Here is a 27,380-nt window from a genome sequence, read left to right on the forward strand (position 1 = left end):
TTTACCATGCATGCATTATGCATTATACTATAATATACTATATACTCCTCCAACAAAATATTCTCTTTAAGCTGTGTAAAACTCTGGATGCCACTCGCCCAGTACTGATTATCGAATAATAAACTTATATATCTAAATGACTGATTTAGCATATTTTCTAATATGCTTCAGGCAAGCATTCATATGGCACACTGGAGACATCAGTCGGGACAGAAGAACAAAACTTCATGACCAAGGCACTGGTTTGGGTTGATTCTAAAAAGAAGGATCGAGCCGAGTCCTCGCAGCTTTCAATTTCCTCTACAGAGCTGGCCTGTGGCAGCTCAGGGTGTTCATTTGTATATCACAAGCAATTGGGCTTAGTTTTGCAGCCATATGCTACGTTTCAATTTCGCATCCCGAAAAGTTCATAATCAATGTTTAAAATATTTTAAGAATCAGTTCACCATCTGCAGTGACATTTTGACACTACACAATGTTATTAGCAATAAAGCCATCTTATAAATAGGCTTGATTTTTTTCCAGTTTATCAGACACTATCTATACTTTCAATTAAGCATTTTTACACGCCTGGCTGATCATGAATTTTCTCAAATTAGAAGTTTGGGACTTTGTGGCACCCAAGGCTACATAATCAAAAGCCAAATTTGATGTAGAACACTAAAATTCAACTAAACATGCACCTCTTCTGTCATTCAGCTTCTCAGTTAAATTAGAAATCTCACCTTTCACACTTAAATGTTGTCATTTCAGTTTTAAGGTTGTGGCTTTGGAGGAAACATTCAATGTTGCTTTTTCTCACATTTTCAAGTTCATAAAAGTTATATATATATATTATAGTATATTATATTATATTATATTATATTATATATCCCACAAATTCAATGACTGCATTGTTTAGGGGTATATGAGGTCACACTGAAATAAATGTTTATTGTATATAAACAGTTGGCAGGCATAATAGTAATATAACTAGTAACATCTACCACAAATTGAACTCCAACTAATCCTTTGAAATAACATAATCTCTATTCATTCACTATTATTTTTTTCACACTGTCAGTAGATCTGCTTGAGGATGTTTAGCTGTTCATTGTACCAAGGGATGCATTTTTTTAAATTATTGTTCTTCTCACATGAAAGGTGCAACACCGCAAGGCAGATCTTAGGGATATATTTAAAACCTACAAGCTAAAATCTATCACACTGCATTGTCTTCAGTGAGTGCTGAAGCGAGACTGCCTATTTCCTATGTGAGCAGGATGTAGTGTTAGATTTTGTATTAATCTTAAAATGAAAATATGTAAGACAGTGGCCAGATAAGCTGTGTTAAAGGGGAAGTGTACGTGTATACATTTTTACTTCCTAGAATAAAAAAATAGCAACATTCAGAACCAAACGTCAAAAGATGCAAAATGCTACATCATAAATAGTTGTTCCAAGTAAAATAAACAAGGGATTAAATATTTAAAGTTAAAGTCATAACTGGGAAATAGGTTACTGATGTATCCATTTGGCATTGCACTATTAATTAAGTTGATTGTGCAGAAGATTCAGATAGGTTTAGCATTACTATCTTCTGTACTTTCTTTAATAGTTTGATGTTAATTGTTTTCCTAGCCTCAATTAATAGAAAATATAGCTAGCAGACTTAAAACAATACAAAACTATCCTGTCTTTTAATGATTGATTGTCACAGTCATTTGGTTTGTATGCAGATGCTTCTGCAATGTAGTTTCAGTGAATATTAGAAATATATTTAAAAGGCTCTTATTATAGCATAGATATCATGGGGTCAGAATTGCCTGGACACCCTCATATTATTTAACCTATATTTCAGGAAAGTCCTACAATCTTCCGGAAGTGAAGGAGTTATGGTGGATTGAATAAAGGTGAAAGTTCCTGTGCTGCAGCTAGTTAGTTCTCTCTGGCTCGGAAGATCTGTGAAAGGGTTGTGAGCAGGTCAGCTGTGTGCTTCTATCAGTAGTGATGGGAATTTGAACTCTTTTCAGTGCATTTGGCTCATTCGCCATTAAGAGTTAATTCCCCCCTTTCCCAAAAAATATATAATTTTTTTCAATAAAAATGTTACTGAAAAAGGCATTTAAAGTAACTAAGTAAAATAGTGACATTGGCTATATGACAGAAGGATCACATTCAAATCATACTTAAAGAGTCAATTCATTGGCAAACAAATCATCATATAAGTGCAGCAGTGATAAAAGTGCATTAATACCGTTCAAAATAAATAAACAGGTAAATATTCCAAAGAATAATAATAAAAAAACCCTCCAGGACATAAAAAAATTTGGAGAGTACACGAATTACTGTTTTACAATCAAAAAATATTGAATTAGCCAAGGGGCAAGGGCGAAAATCAAAATTAGATGCCAGTCATCTTCTGCAATGCCAGTAGATGCCATGATTTTCTGAAATCACTGCATGGGCATTAACCTTAACATTAACATCATTTACACCAAAAATTATTGTTTGTGAACACAGTTAGCCATGTCATCCATGAATGCAGGTTAAATATCCAGAATGCAAAAAAGAAAGCATGCGTGAACGTGATCCAGAAACGCCACCATCCTCTCAGAGGATACTGAGGTACTGAGGCAAAGTAGAAAACTGTCCTTTGGTCAAATCAAAATGTAAATTTCTTTTTGGAAACCATGGCTCTATATTCTATACAGGTAGTCGCCGACTTACGACCTATGCAACTTACGACCACAATCGCTAGCCGTGGCGTACGTTATTTTTTACCAGCTTCCGGCATCATTTCACAGTACTGTACATATAGCCTACTCTACTTACGACCAAATAGTGTTACGACCGATTTGTCGGTCCCAATCGTGGTCGTAAGTCGACGACTACCTGTAATGCTAAATTAAGAACCACACATAAGTACAACAGTTAGACAGTGAGATAAAGATTAAAAAGTGTAAATGTTGTAATTACACTGCATTAAAAAATAGTTATTGGTAAAATATCTTTTTAAACTGAATTATAGCACTTCTTTAAAGGGAAAAGTAATTACTGTAGATTACAGCAATGATTTTCAAATGTTTTTTAAAAAACAGTAACAAACTTTTTACAAAACATGTTCTGTTTATTCCCCACTTCGATATTTCCTATGCCTCTAAAATTCTTGTTTTTGAGAGAGAGAGAGAGATCAGATAGAGAGGTGGGGACAGAGAGAAAGAGGGGTGGGGGTGGTCAGTAAATGAATTTTCTTATTGGCTCTCTTTCACATCATTGACAGTGCTTTGCTGCTTCCTGATGAACAAAGCAGCTCTTTCTGAGCTAAACATCTAAACGTTGGTGTTTTATCTTCACTTATTTACTGACTGGTCTGTCGGAAAAAGTCAGAATGAGGGTAAGAATAAGCCTTACTTTACAGTCCAAATAAATAGTCAAAGTAATGAGATTAAACAAATTTTTTCAGGATTTTATTTGCATTTTGCATCATGTTAAGATATGGCCTGGGTGACCCTGTGAAAAGTATCTGTATAATTAAGTAACAAACACAACACAAAGGTTATTAATGACACAGATCATCAAGGCAAACCATTATTGCAGATTTTGAAGCTTTGCTATTAAAGAAATAAGACATACTACACAAAATACAGTACAATCACAGGGAGTAAAAAAAGCATGCATTTCTTTTTCTTTTTTTAACTCGTGCACTGCGTAATTTTAACAGCTGCACATTGTACAATTCTATTAAACCGAATCCTGAGTGAAAGCTATCAGCAGTTATACTGCAATATTTTGAGGCTTGTAAAAGCCCTACATCCATCAGGCAGTCTGGCCCAGTCTTAAGACAGATGACTCGCAAAACCTGTGTGATAATGGAAATACGATCTTTAAAGTCTGCACTGCTTGGCTACTTGACAAAGTCATTAACAATGACTTTTGATTTAGATGGAAAATCAAGAACCGTTACTGAGCAACTTGATAGCTGCGGGTAAATCTGGGTAGCTCACTAAATCTTTGGGAGCAATAGAGCACATAATGGCAGTGTTCAAATTTGGAAAAGAAGTGCAGAAATTAAAACTGAGGCCCTGGAAAGGAAATTAGAAGGGGAGTTAAATTAGGAGCAAGTAGAAAGTCCTGAAAAGGGATTGGATGAACACTAAATACAGATGAGCTGTCTTCTTGCATCACAGTCCCAGTGCTGCCAGCAACACAATGCTCCAGAGTCTTGGTGGGCATCCAGAGCTCATTTAAGCTGGGCACGATGGCATATGGCATTTCTATGGCAGTCTGCCTGTAGACTCTGATTGATGTACTTCAATATATAGAGTGGATCTGCCAGTTTGTGAAACACCACAGCTATGTTATTAAACCTACCAAGTCTCAGGGTATTGCTGGATACACGATAATAATCTTAAACCTATTTATTAATAACACTGCATTTGAATATGTGTTTTATGTTCTGTTTCTTCATATACTCAGTTTACTTTCTGGGTTGAATTCTGTTGTTTATTTACATACACTTGCTAGCATATGTAGAGACTTGCAGTACAAAAACTCTTCTCACATGATCTGATTGGCTAAGAGACACTTTCCTGATTTTTTCCAGTGGTTGATGACGCAATAGCTGTTGTTAAAACATGACTTTTATTTTATCGGGTTCCTTATTAACTTGAACTAAATCTGTTTGTTGCTCTAAGATGTATACAGTCAAATTGTATACAGAGTTTTGGTTTTCTCTGTTTATTATTTGATTGTTCCCTGTAATAAACATAATTTCATTATCCTTTATGTTCTAGCAGCACTCAGTTTTTTATTAGGCAGTTTCTCATTGTCATCTCATTAGGGATCTAGAGGAAAATATTAAAAGCATTATACAAATCGAATCTAATTTAATTAACTTGGTGATTTGTGCAAAAAATGATGGTGTTTTTAGTAAAGTGGAGAGTAAGTGGACATTTTATTAATTTTTTCTTCCCTTTCGGGCAAACTGCCCATTCTAGCCATTTTACATCTTTATAGTTCACACAAAGATTTGCTATTAAAGTAGTACATTTGACCCTTTATATGACAATGCATATGGTCAGCAGACCAGCAAGTGATGCAGAAATAACGAGTCCTTTTGCACACAGAAAAGAGAACAATGTGCTGCTTGAGTAGGTCAAATATCACATCTACAAACAGAGAACTACAGGAACCTATTGATTACATGATTACCAAATGCACTCCAGAACATATTTATACTGTTTCTGTTTTGCCTCCTTCTTCACAGCCATATGAGAAGCTCTCAGTGGTGATGCTGAAAAGGCACAAAACAGCAAATAAATATCTATAATGTCTTAGATAATCGCTGTCTTTATTTTAAAGTGGTGATCACACAATAATACTGCTATGTTATACTAAAAAACACCTCTAGAGAGCAGTACGTCTCCTGTAATGGAGGAATGGCATTGTAAAACTCATATTTCAACAATGCTTTCAACACCCACTTCCCCTTGGCATCAAGCTGCTTGATCATCAGGCAGTAGCAGATGGGTCATTATCTGAATGTGTATGACAAACTATACAGAGCCAGACCTACGGAGATGGCCTTTAGTTACATCCAAAAAATACCACTATACCAGTAACTCACCCTGCCTAAACACTATTATATATCCATTATTTACACTTCTCCGCCTAAAGTATAGCAAAAACAAAACCCAAAACTGACTTAAGCTTTTTATTATTCAACACATAGCTCACTAACCCACCTCCCCTTGTCTCCACCATTCACACAGCTATTTATATATATATTATATATTTAAACCCCAACACACACCCTGAGGTCCAAAATGCTTTATCAGTCCGATACAGTGGCTTTAGTGGTGTGGTGAAAGCACAGTGGCCCCTGCTTCATTAATATCACATTTCTCTAAAGAAGAATCAGTAAGCAAAAATAACACTCTGTCTTTTTCCCCCCATTATTACACTGCACATTTACACCATGTTGCTCACCTCTAAGTCTCTTCACTCCTATTTGCACATTTGTCCACCAGGTCCAGGTCCTGCTAATGAGCTCTGCAAAATGAAGCTCAGACATCCAGCAGAGACACATCTGCATTAAAACACACACACACATACACAAACACAAACACACACATAATATAATATTATTACTTGATGTTTTTGCAGAGACTGTAAAAATAGTATACATTCTGCTTGATGTGCAGCCTAAAATACATTAGAATTGTTTGAAAAAACATTTAAGGAACCTTAGATTTAAAATAATGATTAAAATGATACACAACAAAGGAGCAGCAGCATGTTCCCTGTACACACTGCTGTTTTTATAATTGATGTGGATTAGGTTTGTCTATGTCATGAATCAATCTTACAATTCATATTTGTTACTCATTTACGTTATTGAGCGGATCTCACTTTGCATTCCAAGCTCGTGTTCGCAATACAGCATAATGCCATGACAGTATCTGCATGAAAAAAATAATTTAACATGCATCTCGGACGTAACATGAGGCAGTGTTGAGCTGGGTAACGATAAGAGTTATAGAGGGCACTGGGACAACATTATTAACCTGCTGGCATGACACCAGAATATGAATTCTGTCCTCAGCAATGCTGGGTCTTTTTTTATTTTTATTACATTCTGTTATTCTACACACATACACATACAAAACACACACGCAATTCTGCTATCCCACCTTGAAGGTGTGACAGGCTGTTGTAGCTGGGCAACACTGGCTTCTGCTTGGCCATGGTTGTTAAACGACATCCTGTAGAGCTCCATGTGCAGGAACACCACATGCTTTACTCCCAGCACATTGAAACAGCCAATAGACTGCTCTCCTGCTTCTCCTTCAGCTGTCTGTCTGTCTTATGCTCTGTCTAATTCAGCATGAAGCACAAGGGACAGGAAAGCTCATGACAATGCTAATGGAAAAAAAAAGCATTCATTCAAAAGCAAATCTTCCCTGTGTACAGGAGTGCAGATTTGAGAAATTGACTAAAACATTTAACACAGCAAGTCATTAAAATATGCTGGCATTAGCACTCTAAAATATACTATAATATATTACACTCCCTCACTTAATATGCTACACAGATGGATGCTTGAAAGAAAGGTAAACATGGGGACAGGCATTTTAGACGATCATCTATAGCCATATGTTTCAGTGGAAGAGCCCATAAGGGCTGGATGCTCTTTCCAATACAGCAAAAAATTGTTTTTTTTATTAAAGCTCGCAAGCTGAGCATCTAACATCTGCACTCATAACAGCAGCAAAGGCTACAAAAACCGGCCATTCATATTTTATTGCCCATTTTGCCAGCTATCCATAATTCAGCAAGGAGCATACTTAACAGCTCCTCGCTTGGGGAATGGTCCAATTATGCAGTGTTTCAGAGGATAGACTGATTTGGGTTTGCCTGGTGTTTGTTCATGTACATGGTACACACCACATTAATGACGTTATAAATGTAACAAGCTGCCAGGCAATGCTGAGTGTCTCGGAGTGGGCTTAATTACAAGCACTGAGCTAGCACCCCATCAAGAGAGCCTACAAATAACCTCTTTCCACAGAGAAACGGTCCGAAGGTTGAAACACTAAAGAGTAATGTGAGAAATTATGGCAAGTGAAATGGATAATAATGCAGCATTTGGTGTCTACCTATTTTCAGAGTCTGTTAATGGCTTTTTATAAATTAGGTTCAAGCTATTTTTATGCCACGTAGAGGAAGCTATATATATATATATATATATATATATATATATATATATATATATATATATATATATATATATATATATATGGAGCATAAAACAATTACATCAATTTGAGAGTACTTTTAGAGGGAAATTGCAGAAGACTCAGTGTTTCATAATCATATGAAGAGAAAGATAGAACAGATATCAGATACTGTGCTAAGGATTCAAGTGCGTTTTAATGTGATTGATCGTAGCACTGGGTGGGAAATCCATTGGTTCCTCTCATAAAGTGACTTCCAACTACTGTTGCAGCATAAAAAGCCTGAAAACCTGAACACACATTAATTTGATATTCATTATATTTCTTAGCCTTTTTCAATCAAATTATTCAACCATGTGCTCTAGTTAGTAAATAAAAGAGGTACTATTTTTGAAAGAAAGAGGGGGGGTCTATTAGTCATGTCTTGCTCTACTCTGATGAGACTGAGAGTCTAATGAATGTCCTTTTCCCAAGGAGAGCAGCAGAACCAAAGGCACAGCTATTCATCAGCTTTAGGGACACATATTCAGGAGGCTGTGTGAACACATATACAGTGCAGATCAGCAGGGACAGCATGAAAACAAACCTGCATGCACTAAGCTCACTTTAGCCAGCCCCAGGTCCCTGTGAGCCTGCACCATCCCACAACCTGGACCACAGAGATTCACCTAATTGATCAGCCTGCCACTGTTCTTTATTGTTAACATCAACTTGTCATGCTAACAAATTAGATATATATATATATACTGTAGCATGTAAAGACACTGTATACACCCACTGCCCAGTTTATTAGGAACACCCCTGCACACTCCCTACACATTTGTGTAAATATCCAATCAGCCAATCAACAATAGTACACAATCAGTTATAATCAGTTATATACATATACAGTGCCCTCCACAATTATTGGCACCCCTGTTTAAGGTCGTGGACTTCTAAAAATTCTCCTTTTTTTTAAAACAACATAGAACCCAAATGCAAAAAAAGAGAAAAATCCAACCTTTCATTTAAGTACATTACTTTGGTGGTAAAAAAAATCACACATTTAGAAAAAAAACAAAACTTGAAATCATGTGTGCCACAATTATTGGCACCCCTAACAATTCCTCTGAAAAATTTAATTGTTTTTTTTTTAATATATTTTTCTGTAGTTGCTAAGGTTGGTCAGGGTATCTAGGGACTTTTAATTAGTAATTCATGATTTCCTGTTTCCCTGGGGTATAAATATGACGTGACACAGAGGCCTAATTCTCTTACCCATTTGTCAACATGGCAAAGACAAGAGAACACACCATTCAAGTAAGGCAGATGTGTGTCGACCTTCATAAGTCAGGCAATGGCTACAAGAAAATAGCCACTCGCCTTAACTTGCCGGTATCTACAGTCAGAGGAATCATTAAGAAGATTAAAACAACTGGAACAGTGACAAACAAGGCTGGAAGAGGTCCCAAGTTTATCTTGCCCCAAAGCATGATGCTACCACCCTCATGCTTCACAGTAGGGATGGTGTTCTTGGGATGGTACTCATCATTCTTCTTCCTCCAAACACGTTTAGTGGAATTATGACCCAAAAGGTCTCATCTGACCACATGACTTTCTCCCATGACTCCTCTGGATCATCCAAATGGTCATTGGCAAACTTAAGACGTGCCTGGACATGTGCTGGTTTAAGCAGGGGAACCTTACGTGCGATGCATGATTTCAAACCATGATGTCTTGGTGTATTACCAACAGTAACATTGGAAATGGTGGTCCCAGCTCTTTTCAGGTCGTTGACCAGCTCCCCCCTTGTAGTTCTGGGCTGATTTCTCACCTTCCTTAGGATAATTGAGATCCCACGAGGTAAGATCTTGCATGGAGCCCCAGTCCGAGGGAGATTGACAGTCATGTTTAGCGTCTTCCATTTTCTAATGATTGCTCCAACAGTGGACCTTTTTTCATCAAGCTGCTTGGCAATTTCCCGTAGCCCTTTCCAGCCTTGTGGAGGTGTACAATTTTGTCTCTAGTGTCTTTGGACAGCTCTTTGGTCTTGGCCATGTTAGTAGTTGGATTCTTACTGATTGTATGGGGTGGACAGGTGTCTTTATGCAGCTAACGACCTCAAACAGGTGCATCTAATTTAGAATAATAAATGTAGTGGAGGTGGACATTTTAAAGGCAGACTAACAGGTCTTTGAGGGTCAGAATTCTAGCTGATAGACAGGTGTTCAAATACTTATTTGCAGCTGTATCATACAAATAAATAGTTTAAAAATCATATATTGTGATTTCTGGATTTATTTTTTTAGATTATGTCTCTCACAGTGGACATGCACCTACGATGACATTTTCAGACCCCTCCATGATTTCTAAGTGGGAGAACTTGCAAAATAGCTGGGTGTTCAAATACTTATTTTCCTCACTGTATATATATATATATATATATATATATATATATATATATATATATATATATATATATATATATATAAATAAAAATATAATATGATTTTTTTTTTTACCTTACTCTTTGATACCTTATTCTGACATTTGCTCTGAACATATATATATATATATATATATATATATATATATATATATATATATATATATATATATATATATATATATGATCTCCTGGTCCTTGTTGTCAATATTTGTTCAGGGTAAATGAAAATGCGCCAATGGTCTTAAAAACCTGTTTATGGCTGAGAAATATAAAATCTGACTTCTGCTGTTGAATCCAATCTGCTTCAGTGCTTGACCTGTTTTAACACCATGGCTGTAATACTTGGTAAGAACCAGAATTAAACTAACCTTGCATTCAAAAGTCTTAGAGCCGAGATATTGCCTTGTACCTCCAAAAGACTTGACATCATTAACAATGCACATTCATATTCTCTCTATCTCTCTCTCTCTTTCTCTCTCCCTCTTCATTTGTCTTGTCTCTTGTGTGCCCATGGCAGACTAATATAATCTCTCCACAAATTCATTAAGTATGGAACTGGTCTTTTACAGCTTTTGTGGCCCAGAGCCAGATGTATGAACAAGTGCTGTTTTATAGCAATCATCCACAGCCAAAGATACACAGACTCCCAACTCATGAATCATTACGCATGGAGTGCAGTGATTCACTGGCACCAGAATAGAATTACTATGCTAGATGTGTCTTAAAGGATACAGCAGATAATTGGTCAAATCAAACACAGAGTGTAACCTGGCATCACTGGTGCTAATACATGTTTATGTGGATCACATTTCTCTAGGGTAGGCAAGGATTTCAGCAACATTATCATGCTGTAGTGGTGCAGTTTTAATATGTATCAGCTCTCATGTCACATCCTTTCTCCTCTGTTTACCAGAGTGTGTGCTGTGAAAGACACTTACTTTTGTTATGTAAATCAATCCCATAACAGAAATAATGCTAGAGACTCAAGGTTGTTTCAACACAATTGATCTTATAGCTGTGCTGGAAATCCATGTTATTACATTGTTGAAATGCTTCCTCTGTTAATGTGGCATCTAAGAATTGACGAAGTATAATGTCCGATTTATTTCTGTACATTTGTACATTGTACAAATACATTTTTTATAAAGACGTAAGTAAAATGTGTTCAATCTTGCCCTTTATTACAATATTTTAGAAAGATAAAACTAAGCTATTATTTGACCGATATTATTTGTTGTGTATCTTAAAAACATTTTACTTTAGAACAGTTAGTGTTGCAAACTATAAGAAGTGTTTTAATTAATAAACATCAATCAAGTTGAAAAGCCATTAGCGCTTTATCTTGATACGAAATCAGACCAGGAAACAAGAATAAAACAAATGTGCAAACGGCTGTAATTAGTTTAAAGTGGATTCTGTATAATTACCTTAGCACAGCATGCAAAATAGAAACCAAATCTAGTAAACTGTAAACTGGTTGATTCGATTGGTTTACACTGAGAAAATGTTATAGCTCAAGTCTAGTTCACACAATAAAAAAAGAGATGAAAAGCCATTTCTATGCAAATGGTGTTGACATGCATGGTCTATATTTCCCATTCATTATGAGGATCCAAATTGCTTTGCCACAGACTTATTGAATTGAGATTTAAATTATCACTTAATCTAGTTGAGCTGTGATCTATTTTCATGGGGCAGTGCGTTAATTTGTTGTTATCGCACTTTGGATGCTTGACTTGCAGTATTGAGGAAATATTTCTCCATCAATAAACCACTTCCTTCAGACTCCTCCCTCCCTGTCCCTCCTGTCCATCTTTCAGAAACATCACACTCCATTCCCTCTGCAGCATTCAACATGGATGGAGGGATAGTGTGTAAAAAAGAAAAATGCTAATAGTCTTTTACGCTCACTGGTGAATTAGGATTCAGAGGAGTCCATGGAAAATATCCTCCCTATTCCATCAGTTTCTTCCTTCCCATTTCACACCAGTCAATCAATGTGACACTCATTTCATGGCACAAAAGAATGCTATCTAAAGCTTTCTGTGTCTTTCCTGAGCCTCTTTCTTTGGCTTCTGTTCTTCTGCTCAATTTTTCGTTCGTTTCATTCTAGGTGACAGAGCTGTCACATTTTCACCATCTTGAACAAAAAAATCTCCACAATGAGACAGTGGCCTGTGACAGCAGTATCCATCCTTCCCTCTCTCCCCCTACTTGATTGACATTTTCCAAGCTGACAGTGGCTTATGTATCAAGGGAAAGGGAGGGCAAGACTAGATGTCACAACAGGTAGCTGTCACAAGACGCAGAGATGGGATCTTCAGGCAGACCGGTGCAGACATGGACGACATATTGCTTTGGGGTAAATACGGCAACCATTTCAGCCACATCATCTGACTAAAACAATATGAATAACTTAATTACTACTTTTCTTTTCAGTTGACATTAGTCATGCATCAGAAGATTAGATGAATGCCACTGGGTTTATCTATCAAACAGAAACTGTGATTTGCTTTTATATAATGAAGTCCAACAGATGGAGCTTTCAGTCTCCGCAAGACAGGCCAAAAGAAGACAGAGAGATACAGACAGCACAGCCAATCACATCATTCATGTGGATACAGAAGATCTATTTTTAAAGTGGAAAATTACAGTGGCATGAAGATCACATTGGCATTGACTAGCAAAAATACATGGTACAGGGAAGAAATATTATACATCTTTTAAATAAATAGACTTACCTTTATACCCCCCATCCATTTATTCATTCAAATCCAACAAATGATTTTACCTTGTCAGGTCATTTGGATACCCTGAATTTATTCTGGACACACTGGGCATGAAACATACATTCAGTCAAATTTTAGGTCATCCTGCAAACACACATTCACACTTTTTAGTTTAGCTATTGAGTCTACTGGCGTGTTAATAGTAATTGGAAAGAAACTGGAGAACTCAAAGGAAATCTACATGCTAATGTGGAGAATATGCATAAAAACTTGGATGCAACCAGAGACAGCAAAGATGTGAGGAGCAATGCTGCTTACTGTGGTACCCTGTTGCCCCTTCTTGCTACAAGCTGGCAATAGTCTAACATTTCCTAAATAAAAGAACTAATCAAAGAAAGATATATTCATTAAAATGCATTACCTAAATTGGAAGAATGATGATAAACAAGACACAATAAATGTATGCACAGTGGTTCCTAATACTCAACAGGTTTTGTAAAAAACACCTACACTTGTTTCAAAAGAGCATGGGCTGGATGATTGATGATCTGCATGAATTGAATGGAAAAGTAATACATCTCTATAGTGATGTAGCTGGCAAGACTTATTTCCAAGATGTACCCTGTGCCCACACACCTGATAATTCAGTTATTATCCTGTGCAGCCGCATTGATGATTTTAGCACAGAACTTGCTGTACAGGAGCTACTGTAATTAATTCTCATTGCATAAAACGTGTAGAATACTGGCTCAAGAAGAACAAAGATGCAGCTCCTCTCCCCCACCCCAAAAAAAAAAAAAATGAAAATGCAGTTAGTACAGTAGCATTTAGTAAGTGTTTAATCCAGTTGCGTTTCAGCCAGATCGTTTAGTATTCCGGTCAGATGCGTTACACACACACACACACACACACACACACACACACACACACACACAGCCTTTATTTCTCTCTCTCTCTCTCTCTCTCTCTCTCTCTCACACACACACACACACACACACACACACACACAGCCTTTATTTCTCTCTCTCTCTCTCTCTCTCTCTCTCTCACACACACACACACACACACACACACACACACACACACAGCCTTTATTTCTCTCTCTCTCTCTCTCTCTCACACACACACACACACACACACACACACACACACACACACACACACACACACACACACAAATAAAAGAGTGAGGTCTCAGTCCCTCACATGACAGCGCTGTTATTTGAGAGGCAGTAGCAGCATCAGAGCATCAGGACCTGCGCACTCTTTGTCCGCTCAGCTTCAGAGCTCAGAGGAGCATCTCAGAGGAGAGATGGAGCCAAAGCCAGCAATGCGTTCAGGGACTGCTTTCTGTGGATCCAATACAATACCCGTACCTGTTGTTTCTTATCCCAGGCGTCGCTTTCAGTAGCTTTTATTTTGTCTCGAATTCTGTCTCCCCCTTTTTTATTTTATTTTTTTTTTTTAGAGGAGACTGTAAACTGATGAAGGATGGCTTTGTAATAGCTGCGTAAGTTTGAAAACCGATCAGGTGTAAATAAGCACAAAGAGTCAGTCTTTGCTCTGAAGATGTATTTAATCAGATCTTGGGCGACTGGATTATGCCTGATGGAGAGATCACTAAGTTCTTGTTAACGCAGTGTTATTAAGGCTGTACAGTGCATGTGTAAAGATTTTCCGGCGGACTGAGATGGATTGGTGATCCCGCGTTTTGGGCAGCGTGCTAACTTTGCCACGATGAAGTCGATCTTCTACAGCCGCTTTTTCATCCTGCTTCCGTGGGTGCTGATCGTCATCATCGTGATCGACATCGACACGAAGAGGTCCTCCGTGCGCAACACCGCGCACTCGTACCTGTCCCGGCTGAGCAGCAGCGCGCCGCGGCGGGACGCGCCTGTGCGCGCGCTCAACCGCACCGCACCGCCGCCGCCGCTGCCGCCGCTCATCTACGCCATCACCCCCACGTACAGCCGCGCCGTGCAGAAAGCCGAGCTCACGCGCCTGGCCAACACTTTCCGCCAGGTCCCGCACTTTCACTGGATTGTAGTAGAAGACTCGGCAAGTCGCACCGAGCTCGTATCGCGCTTCTTGGCGCGCGGTCGTGTGCCGTACACGCACCTGCACGTGCTCACCCCGCGCCGCTTTAAACGGGCGGGCATGCCGCGCGCCACCGAGCAGAGGAACGCCGCGCTCACGTGGCTCCGCGCGCACCGCACCGCCACCGACTCCGGAGTGGTGTTCTTTGCCGACGATGATAACACGTACAGCCTGGAGCTTTTTGAAGAGGTAGACTTGCATTAAAAATCACTAAGTTTGCATATAAACACGCGTCTCCAAGCTCTTTCGAGTGGCCTTTTTCTGTAATGCTTTGACGAAGCCCCCCGAATGAGCTCAAACACGATCAGGGGTCAAAACTGCTTTAGGAAGCTGAAAATGATTTCCTTAATGTGTTTCAGCAACAGCTTACATCCTGCTATTATTGAACTGTGATTTAAATACAGTTTTTTTGCAGTACAATATTTGCAATTCGAACCCTCTAGTGCACAATTTACAGGTTTTTACATTTTCAGTAACCCATTGTGTGTCTGTGTCATTCTTTATATACAAAACTGTACCCAAATATCTTCTGGTAAAATGTAATAAGGATAAGTGGTACAGTAAAACATGCCATGTATTCTCACAAATTAAAAAGCATCATTTTATGTAAAAAAAAAAAAAAAGGAAAAAAAAAGAAAAAGAAAATCGAAATATATAATGTTATAGTCCATATCCCTCTCAGTTCTTACTGTCTCAACTGTTTCCAAGAGAATTATCTAGGTTGCACAAACTGCTTATCAAATCTAATTAAAAAGATCAATCTATTAAACAAGCCTACAGTATGAAGATGGAAGCTTATTTGATTTTGCTGGCAAGCTCAATATGGGCATATTTCATCCGAGTGTACAGAAGTAGATTAGATACCGAAAGCTTTAGTTATAGCACAAAAAAATAGTCTAAGCAATCTAGAGGCTGTGGCATTATTTACTAATTTATGTAGAAATCTGATGTACTATAAACCAGCAGGAAGAGTTGCATCAGCAGGATAAGAGGGTCTCTGCCATAAACATTACAAAACAATCAGGGTGGATAGGGTTATAAGAAGAAGGTCGGGTGTGTTATGTAGCTAGTGCATTTGAAAGAAGTGAATAAATGAATGATTCCAACCAATTTACACCACATTCTCATACTTGAGGTGAGCATATTTATAAAGCTTCCCTGTGGTCCTCCTAGTATTCGTCATTTCGGCAAAATATTAGACATTCAATCTAAACGAAGAAAACCTTCACTCTAAAGTTGAGAGGTTATAAAAAGAGTCGGTCTCACAAAGTGCAGTTATTTTATTAGGTGACTGTTATCATTTCAAATTAATCAGCCTATGGTTTAGCAGACTACAGAGATTTCCACTTGTAAGATGCATATTTGATACCCCGAGGGAAATTGGGCAATTGTATGATCCTGGAAATTACATCAGCTTAATTGCACTGCCAGCTTCAGGAGTGTAAGTGAGCAGCCTGATAATGAGCAAGCTGTGGGATTCAGAACCTGAAAGTTTTGTTAGATTAGCACTGTAAGACACATAGAGATATATCAGGCATTTAAGAGCTACACAAACACTGCTGTTTGATTTTAATGCTTGTGTGAGATTATCTCTGCAAATGCATTATACATTACTGTATGTGTGCAAGTTTTTAAAAATCATGTATACAAAAGGGCCAGTATGAAGCTGCATCAGAAGGTTGCATGGCCAAAGTCCTCAATCACAGGTTTAATTTTATTCCCAGCCAAACAATTCATTCATTAAAGCTTCAATTCAGGTCAGGTATATTCAGTAATGAAGACACAACATCCCTGACCTAGCCTTGTTTGAGGAAACATACAACTAAAATACATTTTAGTAGGAATGACCACCAAAGTGCTCTTCCACTCTAGCAAAGGAAAATAAATAGGTAACTGATGTGGCTATAATCTTTTTAAACAAATCACTATTTAGTCAATAGCAATTAGAAGATTTTGAAATCTTTGTTAGTAGGGTTAAGTATGACTACACTGGTAGGCAGAAACAGTTCCAGAATAATAGAAGCTGCTGCAAAACCCTTAGTTAAAATTCTTCTGCCATGTTGCAAAACATTTTAATAAACCGAATTAAGGGTTGGTTAGTGAAGGGTTGAAGCATATTTTTCTATTCAATATATTTAATATACAGTATCTAACATTGAAAATCTCCATACTTTCGCTGTCTGTCCTGTATTTCTACAGAGCACAAAAGTGGAAAATGTGAGGGTTCTTGGAATACATAAACAGCTGAAAGAGGGATTTCTCTTATATTGCTTCATCTTTTCAAGATTTCTTGCACATGTTCATTCTTTCCTCTGCCCTTCACTGTGATCACAGTTCGACTTATTTCCATCTTCCCACCTATGCATTTTATAACCCCACCCCAGTCTTAACTCAAAATCTTTATCTCATAACTAATGTCATATCTCTTGTTTTAATATCTTAATATCAACTGTACATTCCTCTTTTTTTTCCATTAGTCTTCATTCTCTTCATTCTATGTTCTCTTCGCATCTCAGTGCATTGCGTCCTAGATTATATGTTTTAATGCCACAGGGCTTGTGAGAGTAAAAGACTCTCTTCATGCCATCAGCAGTGGCTTTGAGTTTCTCTTTTCTCCACAGTCTCGTCTCTTTTAATTCCTTTTGTCAACACAGCTGGACATGGACTTGAGCACATGGAATAGACCATAAAGGGCAAAACATAACGCTATGATGCTGATGAATACAGCCCTGCTCAACATGAGGACATAAAACACATCAGGCTTGATTTGGAACACAGCAGCCTAAGTGCATTATTATTACTGCTCAAATCAGTCAAATTCATAACTAGAGGCAGCTCCTTCATTATGATATCTCATATAGCACTGGCACACTATAATACATATTTGGGTCGTTTCTTTCATGGGGTGATGGGGATCATTCTGAATTTCAGCTTCATATTTGGTGCTATAATGGGTTGTGTTGGTTCCAAGGTACTGTCTTCTTCTTGGCTTTTTGGTTTCTTCTTACCTTTTACAGATTAGGTGAACTAGCTATTCTAAATTGGCCTTGGAATAGACAAGCATCCCAGGGTGTCGACCTGGCTGAACTCCTCATAGGTCTAGCCATAAAAAAGCAGTAAAGATAAATTAAGAAAATCACTTTCTTCATAAATACTAATTGCATTGCATCCTGTATGCTCGTAAGATGATGTTTTATTATTATTGTTGAAAACATTTTAGCATTCTATATCTATAACTGTTCTTGCTCTTGCAGGGTTATATATATGCTCATTGGTCTGACCTCAGAAGAGGCTCTATGTGCCACTGCTTGCATAACCAGAATGTCCCTGCTCTCTGACAGTAATGAATCCAGCTGCATTTGATGCATGTCATTGCTGCTGTAGTTGATAACTCAGAGAGATGATTGTGCAGCTGCAGGCGTTGATGTCCTCACTACACTGGAGACTTCTCCGGCTCTCTGGCTTTGATTTAGACTCCCATTTATAGAGTTCCATTACGAAGGAGAAGCCTTTGTAAATTCCCTAGGAGCAGATGGGAAGGGGGTGGTTCGGAAGGGACGGCATTAGAGCCGAGCTGCACAGATACACCAACACTTCAAGCATGAGCTTCAAAGCTTCCTCCAGCCCATAGGCATCGTCGTCTGACACTTCACAATGCCATGTATCATGCTTACACGAATAGCATGGCCATTAAATATTAAAGCCTACTCACATTTTTTTTTAAATGGGGAAGAAAAAAATGGCTTATTCACACATTGAATTCTGTCCACACTTTATAGTTCCTTTTCTGTTCCAGTCAAAAGAACAAAAAAATCATTTAGCTTTAGGATGTTTTAATTTGCACTAGCAGAATGCTACCATCCAAACTAATATCTGCAATATAAACAGTGTGCTGCATCAGGTGCGAATGATCTTATTGCTTTTCCAGCCACTCCGTGGCTGCAGATGGATGAGGTTCCTCAGACTGAAAATGAGCCGACGCACTGTAATACAATCCCACAGAAATCCTTTCTCATCTACTGAAATTCAATAAAAATAGATGGCCTCACAACAAGCACCAGTAGATCAACACAAACTGTATCCAAACATTTTATAAGTAAGAAATGAATTTTGCAGTCCCTAAAGAAAAGACAGGTGAACTGTGTGCTTGCTGAAGCTTTTTATTAAACATAAATTGTGTCATATTCTTAGTACACACATTGACTCTAAAGCACATTTGATAGTTTTTTTTTTTTCCCCTCTCAGATGCGGTCGACTAAAGGAGTATCCGTATGGCCGGTAGGACTCGTAGGGGGTCGCAGGTACGAACGCCCTGTTGTAGAAAAGGGAAAAGTGGTGGGGTGGTACACAGGCTGGAAGGCTGACCGACCTTTTGCCATCGACATGGCAGGTAAGACTTATCCATGGTTACAAAAAATCCTAAAAAACATTTATACTCAAATACAATCTTAAATACATGCAAAAATCAACACACATTTGAATGGTATAACAACTTAAAGACACAGCATAGCTTCTAATAAAAGGACAATATATGTTCCTAACAGTGAGACTGCAAGAAGTAAGAAGACATGTAAGGATTCATTATTAGGGTCTTCTGGGTCTGCTGGTCATTTGCACTGTAACAAGGCCACTGTTCAGAAGATTCCCCTAACAACCTTCAGTTAAGACATCTGTAGAGATATATGGTCAATTAAACTTGACAGCAAAGCATTACTAAGAGAGCAGTATATGTATAATACTCAAATAACTTGGATTTAAGACTATCATAGTAGCATATGAAATCATGAAGAAGAAATATAAATAAGAAAAAGCCATCTACTCAACAATAAACTTTCCCCTCATACTGTTCTGATAAGCCAGTACTGTATGGCATGTCTTTGTACCCTGGAAGGCGATTGGCTCTAATGTATTATGACACAGTAACACTTGCTCGTGTGTTCAGTACTAAGATCCTGTTTTCCCATAAAATGCAAAACAGCAGCACTTGCACTTTACTACACTTTCACTAATCTGCTTTCTCCTGCCGACTTCCCAAAAGGATTAAATCATGATGCACAGAGTAATGAGATTAAAGAATGTTGTAAATAAGTAACCGATTTTAGGCTTTCCTGCAAAAAGCCTTTGAGAGTGTTTTGTGTTCTTCATGCTGTATTACTGTTCAGCAGCGGTGCTTGTGCTAAATACGAAGATGATCACAACTTTTTCTAGTTTAACAAGTGCTTTACATACGTGTTTTTTTGGTGTTTTTTTTTTTCTTGGCAGGAATTTAATCTTTGCTCAGAACACCATTACATTTTATGATTCTCTGTGCAGCTTGTCAGCTATTGTGCAGAACAATCCAAATAACTATTTATCATACCTCAGAAGATAGATTATGTTCCAGATGCATTTGGAAAATAACGGCTTTGAGATGTAGATCAATCATAGCTGACAGGATGCTGACTCTCCGAGAACTAAGGGGGTGCGCTTAATTAATGCCCTTAATGACTTTCCCTCCAAAAACAAATTAACCTATGACAGCGGCAATAACGCAAGCACATAAAAGTGTGAACCACCCTGTTTATGCTACAAGCCACTGCATTCTGCTGATTTACTGCGTTTCTTTTGGAATAGCAGCAGTGTACTCTACGGGAGTGTATTAACGTCGGTGTGGTAGGAAGGTGCTGACACGTCTGAAACATGCAGAGTGCCAGAGTTCACATACTGCAAACTGAGGAGGATAAAGAGAATGGCACAGCTCCAGATATACAGTGAGAGCAGCAATGCAAAGCAAAGCAGGATGCAGCACGCAAGCTCCCCAGGCTCCTGCAGCACCTCTGGATGCTGTGCTGCTAATTAATGCCTGATAACAGGAGACTGCATCATGCTCTCCATTCTCCCTGCACCCAGTCTGCTTCCCATCAGTATTTTAATCCTTTTCCTCTCCCCCTCCTCATCCTGCTTCCGTTCTTATCTCGGGATCAGCCACCTGTAACATCAGCATTGGTATAAAAATTCTTAAAACCATTTAAGATTCAGGCGTCTGATTCAGTTTGTCTCCGAACAAAAGCAGAGAACAATGAGTTGAATTTAGTATTCCTGCATAGAACAAACACAATAGCGGGGTAAAAAGGTCCCGTCTCACCTTTCGCTGCGTTCAAGTTCAGCTCTCACCTGAAGAGCGGCTTGAGTGTTTGTCTTAACACAGATGCCTTTCTAATCTAACCCCGCCATGTAGCTTAACTTATGTAAGTAAAAAAAAAGAGAAAGTCTGCATTGCAGCTACACAAGGTTTTGCCCATGTGACTCACCCCAACCTGTCTGTGTCTAAGGCAATGAGTGGGCTGCATTAGCACAACGTGATTTTTTGATTGCTTATAGCTGCAGCGAAGCATAGGGTGCACACACAGTGCCTGTGTGTATAACTCTTAATCTGGAGAGCACTTGAACATTGATGAGTGCATAGAGAGCAAAACAAAGCAGAGGAATTAATAAAATATAATAAACCCTTTCCCTTTATCAAAGTGTCTGTGATATAATGATGCACTTGTAAAAGAGTGATATCAAAATGGAATGCAGTTAAAAAGGCAAAGGCTAAAGGTAAATTGACCAACCATCATCTATTAATAAAGCATTGCAAGGCTCATGATTGAACATACCTTGAAGCTCTACTTATAGAGTAGGGACACCGTTGTGTAGCTCGGCTGAATCTCAGCCTCTCTGCTGCAGTGAAATGACTGTCGCTGTGGGGGTGGCAGAAACCCAGGTGGCTTTATCTAAAGCACAGGCGTCCTAGAAAAATCAGCCTGTACCTGGAATAAAAAAATACAACTGAGCTTTATTTCCCACTGGATTTTTTTTTAAACAGTGAGACGTGAGACTGATTCTGTGCAAACCCCCACCCCACAACCCTTAAACTGGATTGTGACATCTCCTAATAGAGACTGATATAAATTATTATGGGGTATTAAAATTACTTCAAAGAAATGTAAAGAAGGCAAATGAAGACATGATATGATGAAAGGATAAGGACAATCAGTAGAGCAAACAAATTATACATGACCGTGTATAGAAGTGTGTGAGTTTGTATTTAGGATCTGGATGAAAATGAAAGTGCAAGACTGTCAAAGAAGAAATGGATTCATCAATTATTCACTAAAATTCTTCTAACAATAAGCAGATGATACTCAAATCGTCCTTTATAACACAGAGTCCCTGATTATTGGTTAAGTAAGCGTCTTGAAAGACTATATAGTAATAAATGAATAAAAAAAATAATAAAAAGGCAACTTTGGGTAAATAATCTGCTAAATGAATGCTTATATATTTGAAAGCTCAAGGATAATCAAACAGAAGGAAGGAGGTAAAAAAAAAACCTGGCTGCTACAATGCATGGGGTCACAGTCTTTGCATTTCTGATCATTTTAAGTTAGTAATATAAGCTCTATGTACTGCCTTGGTGCTCACTTTACTACCCTACCATGAGTTTACTTGTCCCCAATGCTGCTTCCACCATACAGCAGTCAGCTCCTGTTCCTATTTAGATTTTGTGTAGCAGACACTGAAGTGCTAAATAAGATATGAGCCCCTTTCTTGGTTGAAGACAGTATTAAAAAAGCATTTTCTGTGGAGACTTCAGGGGGACTTTTGATAGGAGTAAAAAATCAATTGCCTGCATTGGCTAAGCTGATGGCAGGAGTGAGACAGATTTTATTTTGAGTATAACAATAGAAATGTGCAAAACATGTCACCATTATAATGATCACTGAAGGACATGTCATTTTTTAAACATCAGCACAAGAGGAAAGAGACATGCAATTAAATTCAAAATGATTGCAAAATGCAATTTAAATGTTAAGTGTAGACAGCAAGAAAGGCTTTCACTAAGCAGAGTGTAGTGCTTCTAGTTTCTAATCGTGGTCAAAAACTGGCTGCTTTCACAGGATGATGCTAATACACTATTATTAGAAAAGGCAGTGCTTACATTACACACCACTAAATGTTTGTTTCTGCTTCTTTTGATCAAGTGACAATATTGTGCTCTGAAACGCACACTGTATCAAAGTTAATTTTCTCTGTTGGAAGTCAGTGTATGTAAGTTTAAATGCAAAGATCATTCTTGCAAAGTGATGAATAGATGTGTGTACAAATTTGGCTAAAGCTGCCATAAGATTCACATGAAAAATGAAACTAGGCAAAAGAAAGTTTTGCTGCAGTAAATGTAGCTAAGAAACAGCTCAATATTCTCATACATGCCACTACATTAACTTCTCTCCTCTTCTCACTGGCTTAGGCTTTGCTGTGAACCTTCAGGTGATCCTTGCTAACCCACGAGCTCTATTCAAGAGGAGAGGTGCCAAGCCAGGCATGCAAGAGTCTGACTTCCTCAAACAAATAACCAAACTGGAGGAACTGGAGCCGAAGGCTCACAACTGCACCCAGGTCAGTACCTAACAATATACAACAAAACATGGTCAAACATATGTAGATATTTCTTCATCAGTTGGCACAAATTCAGAAGGGCACACTGTTCTAGAATATCTTTGTATGATGTAGCATTAAAATGTTTTAAATCGCTCAAACGAATGGGCTTAAAAAAGTTCTGTCATGACAGTGCACCTGTGTACCAAACTCCCCTCTCCCATCCTGACCACCTTCTACAGACGAACAATAGTGCGTGTAATCACGAGGTGTCTCACCATGTGGTACAAGAACTGCACATTCAACTGACAGGCATCAGGTAGAGGGTACAGGTGCATCCATGTCACAACTAGTAGACTTCGCAACAGTTTCCCAACATTCAAACTAACCCAGTATGACTCAATACCACTGCACGTTACAAAACTCCTGCAGTCACTATGCAACATTATATTTATTGCTGTTATACTATTTAATATGTTACACCAGTGTATTGTGTATTCTGTCTCTTGCAATCATCTCAAACTGTTGTATATTTGCACTTTATATAGTATTGTGTGTTTGTTTTGTGTCATATCATGAACCTGAAGAAATAACATTACATTCCAATGTCGACATGATATATAGAGAAATGACAAGCACATATGTGAGAAGAGTTAAAATGGAGAGTGTGGGCCCCAGTAATTCTCATGGCTGATTGGGCACAAATCGCCAAAGCTGGGTTTTAAAACTTACCACAGAGTCTTTCCAGAAGAGTGGAGTCTGTTATAGTGAAGATTCCTTTATTAATTCCCATTGTTTTGTAATGGGAACAACAAGCAGCTATACCAGTGGTGTTAAAGTCTTCACATACCTTTAGTAATGTAGTTTACCTTTAAAGATAACTGGATAAGTTCCTGTGTAATAAGTAGTGAGTGGTGGGTCATGCTTTTTTGCTTTTAATGTGCATAATTCTAGGCCTTTTACCATCAGCAATTCTTTCAGGCTTTACCTTTACATGTATAATTTGTGTATAATTACAATAACTGTCTTTGGATATGGGACCTTGGAGTATTGCATGGTCAACATATGGAACCGATGCCTGAGCTGGTAACATCTCCTTTAGTTTGGGCATAGGTGTCTTACTGCACCTTGTGTCAGGGTAGCTTCTCTTTCCAGGACCTGCATGTCACAGCTAGTGCCATCATCATTATCACCCAATTATCCTAATGGCAGCAGTGCTGGAATTATTAATAGTGACTATTAGCAGAGCTGACATTACCACTAATCACCAGCACCAGCCAGTAGAGGACTCACGTCGTGCAGCAGTGTCTTACACCGCTATCATTATCAGTCAAAAAGCATGAAGGTTTCATTTTCAACCTAGCATAGACTAGACTTAAGCGTAACTCTACCTTATAGTGTAGAACTTTATGAAGTGAACACTGGGTTTAGCAAAACACAATTAAAGAATGTGACTGAATACAACAAAATGGCTTTAAATAAATATGCAGTCTTACATACTTATTTTAATAGATGACATTCAATTAAACCCTCTTCAAGGCAAAAATAAAAGCAAGACATTTGACTTGACATTCATGGTTCTGCACACTCATTGTCATAGCAGTGTGCGAGTCTGTGCATGCAAACACAGCTTTACACACATCTTTAAAAAAGGTCAGACTTCTATGAGTGTTTTAAAATCATCTCTAGAGACATCAGAGAACAAGCTCTACCACAGACATCGGATTTGGGCAGCTCCCAGCTTGCATCTCAACAGGAAGGGTCGTGATGTTGGACTGATTGGCCTGGTTCAAAGACTCAACTGAGCAATCAGGAGATGCTAGATGGGGGATGGAGAGCAGAAAAAGAGAATGAAGGAGGCAGAGGCTGAGATTGACAGTGAAATGGAATGAAGGACAGCATGACAGATGTGGAAAGATGGAGGTTGAAGGAGGGCAGGGAGCTTGAGAGTGAACAATCTTACGCACTGAGAGGAGCCATTCTCAGTCCCGATTCTGAGGCTCTCCTGCTTATTAATGTCAATATGCATCTCAATCTTGATGTCTAGAACCTGCCAGCTTAGCACACAACACAATCAATCAGATGATTCCTCCTCTCTGGAATGCACTCAGGCTTAAAGAAATATTTCTGTCTAAAGTCTAATCAGTCTCAGCAACTCCAGCTCCAGGAAGTGTTTACATTTATTTACATATAAATAAAAATTGACAGCTACAAAGGTACATATAATGAACAGTTTTGCTATTTACATCCAGCTACAGGTTCACTGAAACAATGCAGTGATTGAGACAGAAGACTAATTGGTTTTAACTGGAAACTCAAAAAAGTAAAATTTTTCTGTCACAAAATTTGAAGGCTAGTGTTTGTCATGGCTTACAATATATTCAGATTAACATATGTTTGTGTCTGAGCAGGATTTCAGAAGGATTCTATGTAAAAGTTAAATTTGAACATAGCACAATGACTTTCCGTTGCCAAATACCAAAGTGTGGAAACAGTGTCTCTAAAGCCTAAATGCTTAAATTGTAAATATGAAAATTGTATAATTCTTTGCTTATACACAGGCAGAATGTTTCAGAACTAGAAATACAAAGAACAGTACAGAAAACTCAACTTTGAAACAGTTTTACTTATCTCAATTTCTATCTGCACTAGAGGAAAAGAGGTGTTGATTAACTGAAATATTCAGCGTTTAAGTGTAGATCATCTCCTGTTGGTACGAGCCCCAAATGAACCTCAAGGTATCATCGCCGGCCGCTGAAGAAGTCTTGTTAGATATGCAAAACAAGCCAATTAACAGTACCATGCGCTTTGGAAGTGACGTGTCACACCTGGGCGAGGTTGCGTTAACAGCACACACAGCTTATGCTCTACTCTCACTTATAATTAAGAGAAGCCGCTACAAAAGGCCAGGGAGCCTACACGCTCGACAGCATCGACCTTGAGCACAGACATCACCAAGCAGCACCACTGAGGGGTTACTGCTGTAGATGGTCCCTGACTCTGACCTTATTTTTCTCCTATATATTACTGCATTTTTCTCCAAGGTGCCTTACAGTTACTGAGAAAAATAGCTATGTTAATATCTCCATCCTGAGAATATTAAGTTTTTTTGTTTTGTTTCAGGTCCTGGTCTGGCACACCCGCACAGAGAAGGTCAACCTGGGCAATGAGCCCAAACGACACCAGGACTCTGTTCTGATCGAGGTCTAGTGGACAGGACTGGCGTGGGAGGTCTCACAGCATATTACAACAAGTAGCCACTATCCCTGGTACTTTCCCAATTAGTGTCAACTGCTGGACTGATAGCGTGCTGATTCATGCTGGAAGCTCAGTGGGAAGTCTGATGTCTGTGTCATCGAACTCAACACTCTGGACTATCCAATTCTGTGGACTTATTTCTGGCTGCATAAATTGGCTGGCCATCATTTTGTTAATAAGAATATCTCCTCATCACCCGAGGAAGCATACAGAGTTCCTAGAAAAGAACTCGTCTTTAAAACCTGTAATATTCGGTACAGCTGACTTCAGCTGAGTTCGGCTGCTAAGAGGAACTTTTACCTTAAAATCTGGAGTGCAAGCACCTGATGAAGTCACAATGATGTTTCATTGTTTCTTAGAACCTGGAGAACTTATTATATATTTGGGACAAGTTCAAAAACAAAAACATCGAAAAAGAGCTAGCTGTCGGGGGGAAAATGGCATAATATGGCTAAATGGCTAAAATGTACATTCAGTGGACATATTTAACTGTAATGATACAGGTCTGTTGTATTTAAGCAGTTATTGGATTTCTGTAAAATGATTTTATTGTCATGAACGTGTTGCTACAAGGCTAAGAAAATGGACAGAAAGATGCAGGGCAATATGAACAGCCTGAACCCAGCACTACAGGAACAAACCTTTGAATTATAACTGTCTTTATTCCAAATGACCTCTTTTAAAAGCAAAGTAAAGAAGAAAAAAAAAAAAAAAAAAAAAGAACCTTACAATAAATGAGGCATTAAGGAA

The 27,380-nt window shown here is 38.4% G+C and overlaps 1 protein-coding gene across 1 annotated transcript; it reads left to right on the plus strand.

Annotated features, from left to right (window-relative positions):
• The first annotated feature begins 14,042 nt into the window (after window positions 1–14,042).
• Window positions 14,043–27,350, plus strand: b3gat2 (beta-1,3-glucuronyltransferase 2 (glucuronosyltransferase S)). Its single transcript, XM_046870905.1, has 4 exons — window positions 14,043–15,161; window positions 19,218–19,362; window positions 23,245–23,393; window positions 26,496–27,350. The coding sequence occupies exons 1-4, from the start codon at window positions 14,613–14,615 to the stop codon at window positions 26,580–26,582; spliced, it is 930 nt and encodes a 309-aa protein (XP_046726861.1). The 5' UTR covers window positions 14,043–14,612; the 3' UTR covers window positions 26,583–27,350.
• Window positions 27,351–27,380: the final 30 nt, after the last annotated feature.

The sequence above is a fragment of the Silurus meridionalis genome, chromosome 2, assembly GCF_014805685.1.
Source record: "Silurus meridionalis isolate SWU-2019-XX chromosome 2, ASM1480568v1, whole genome shotgun sequence".
Taxonomy (NCBI): domain Eukaryota; kingdom Metazoa; phylum Chordata; class Actinopteri; order Siluriformes; family Siluridae; genus Silurus; species Silurus meridionalis.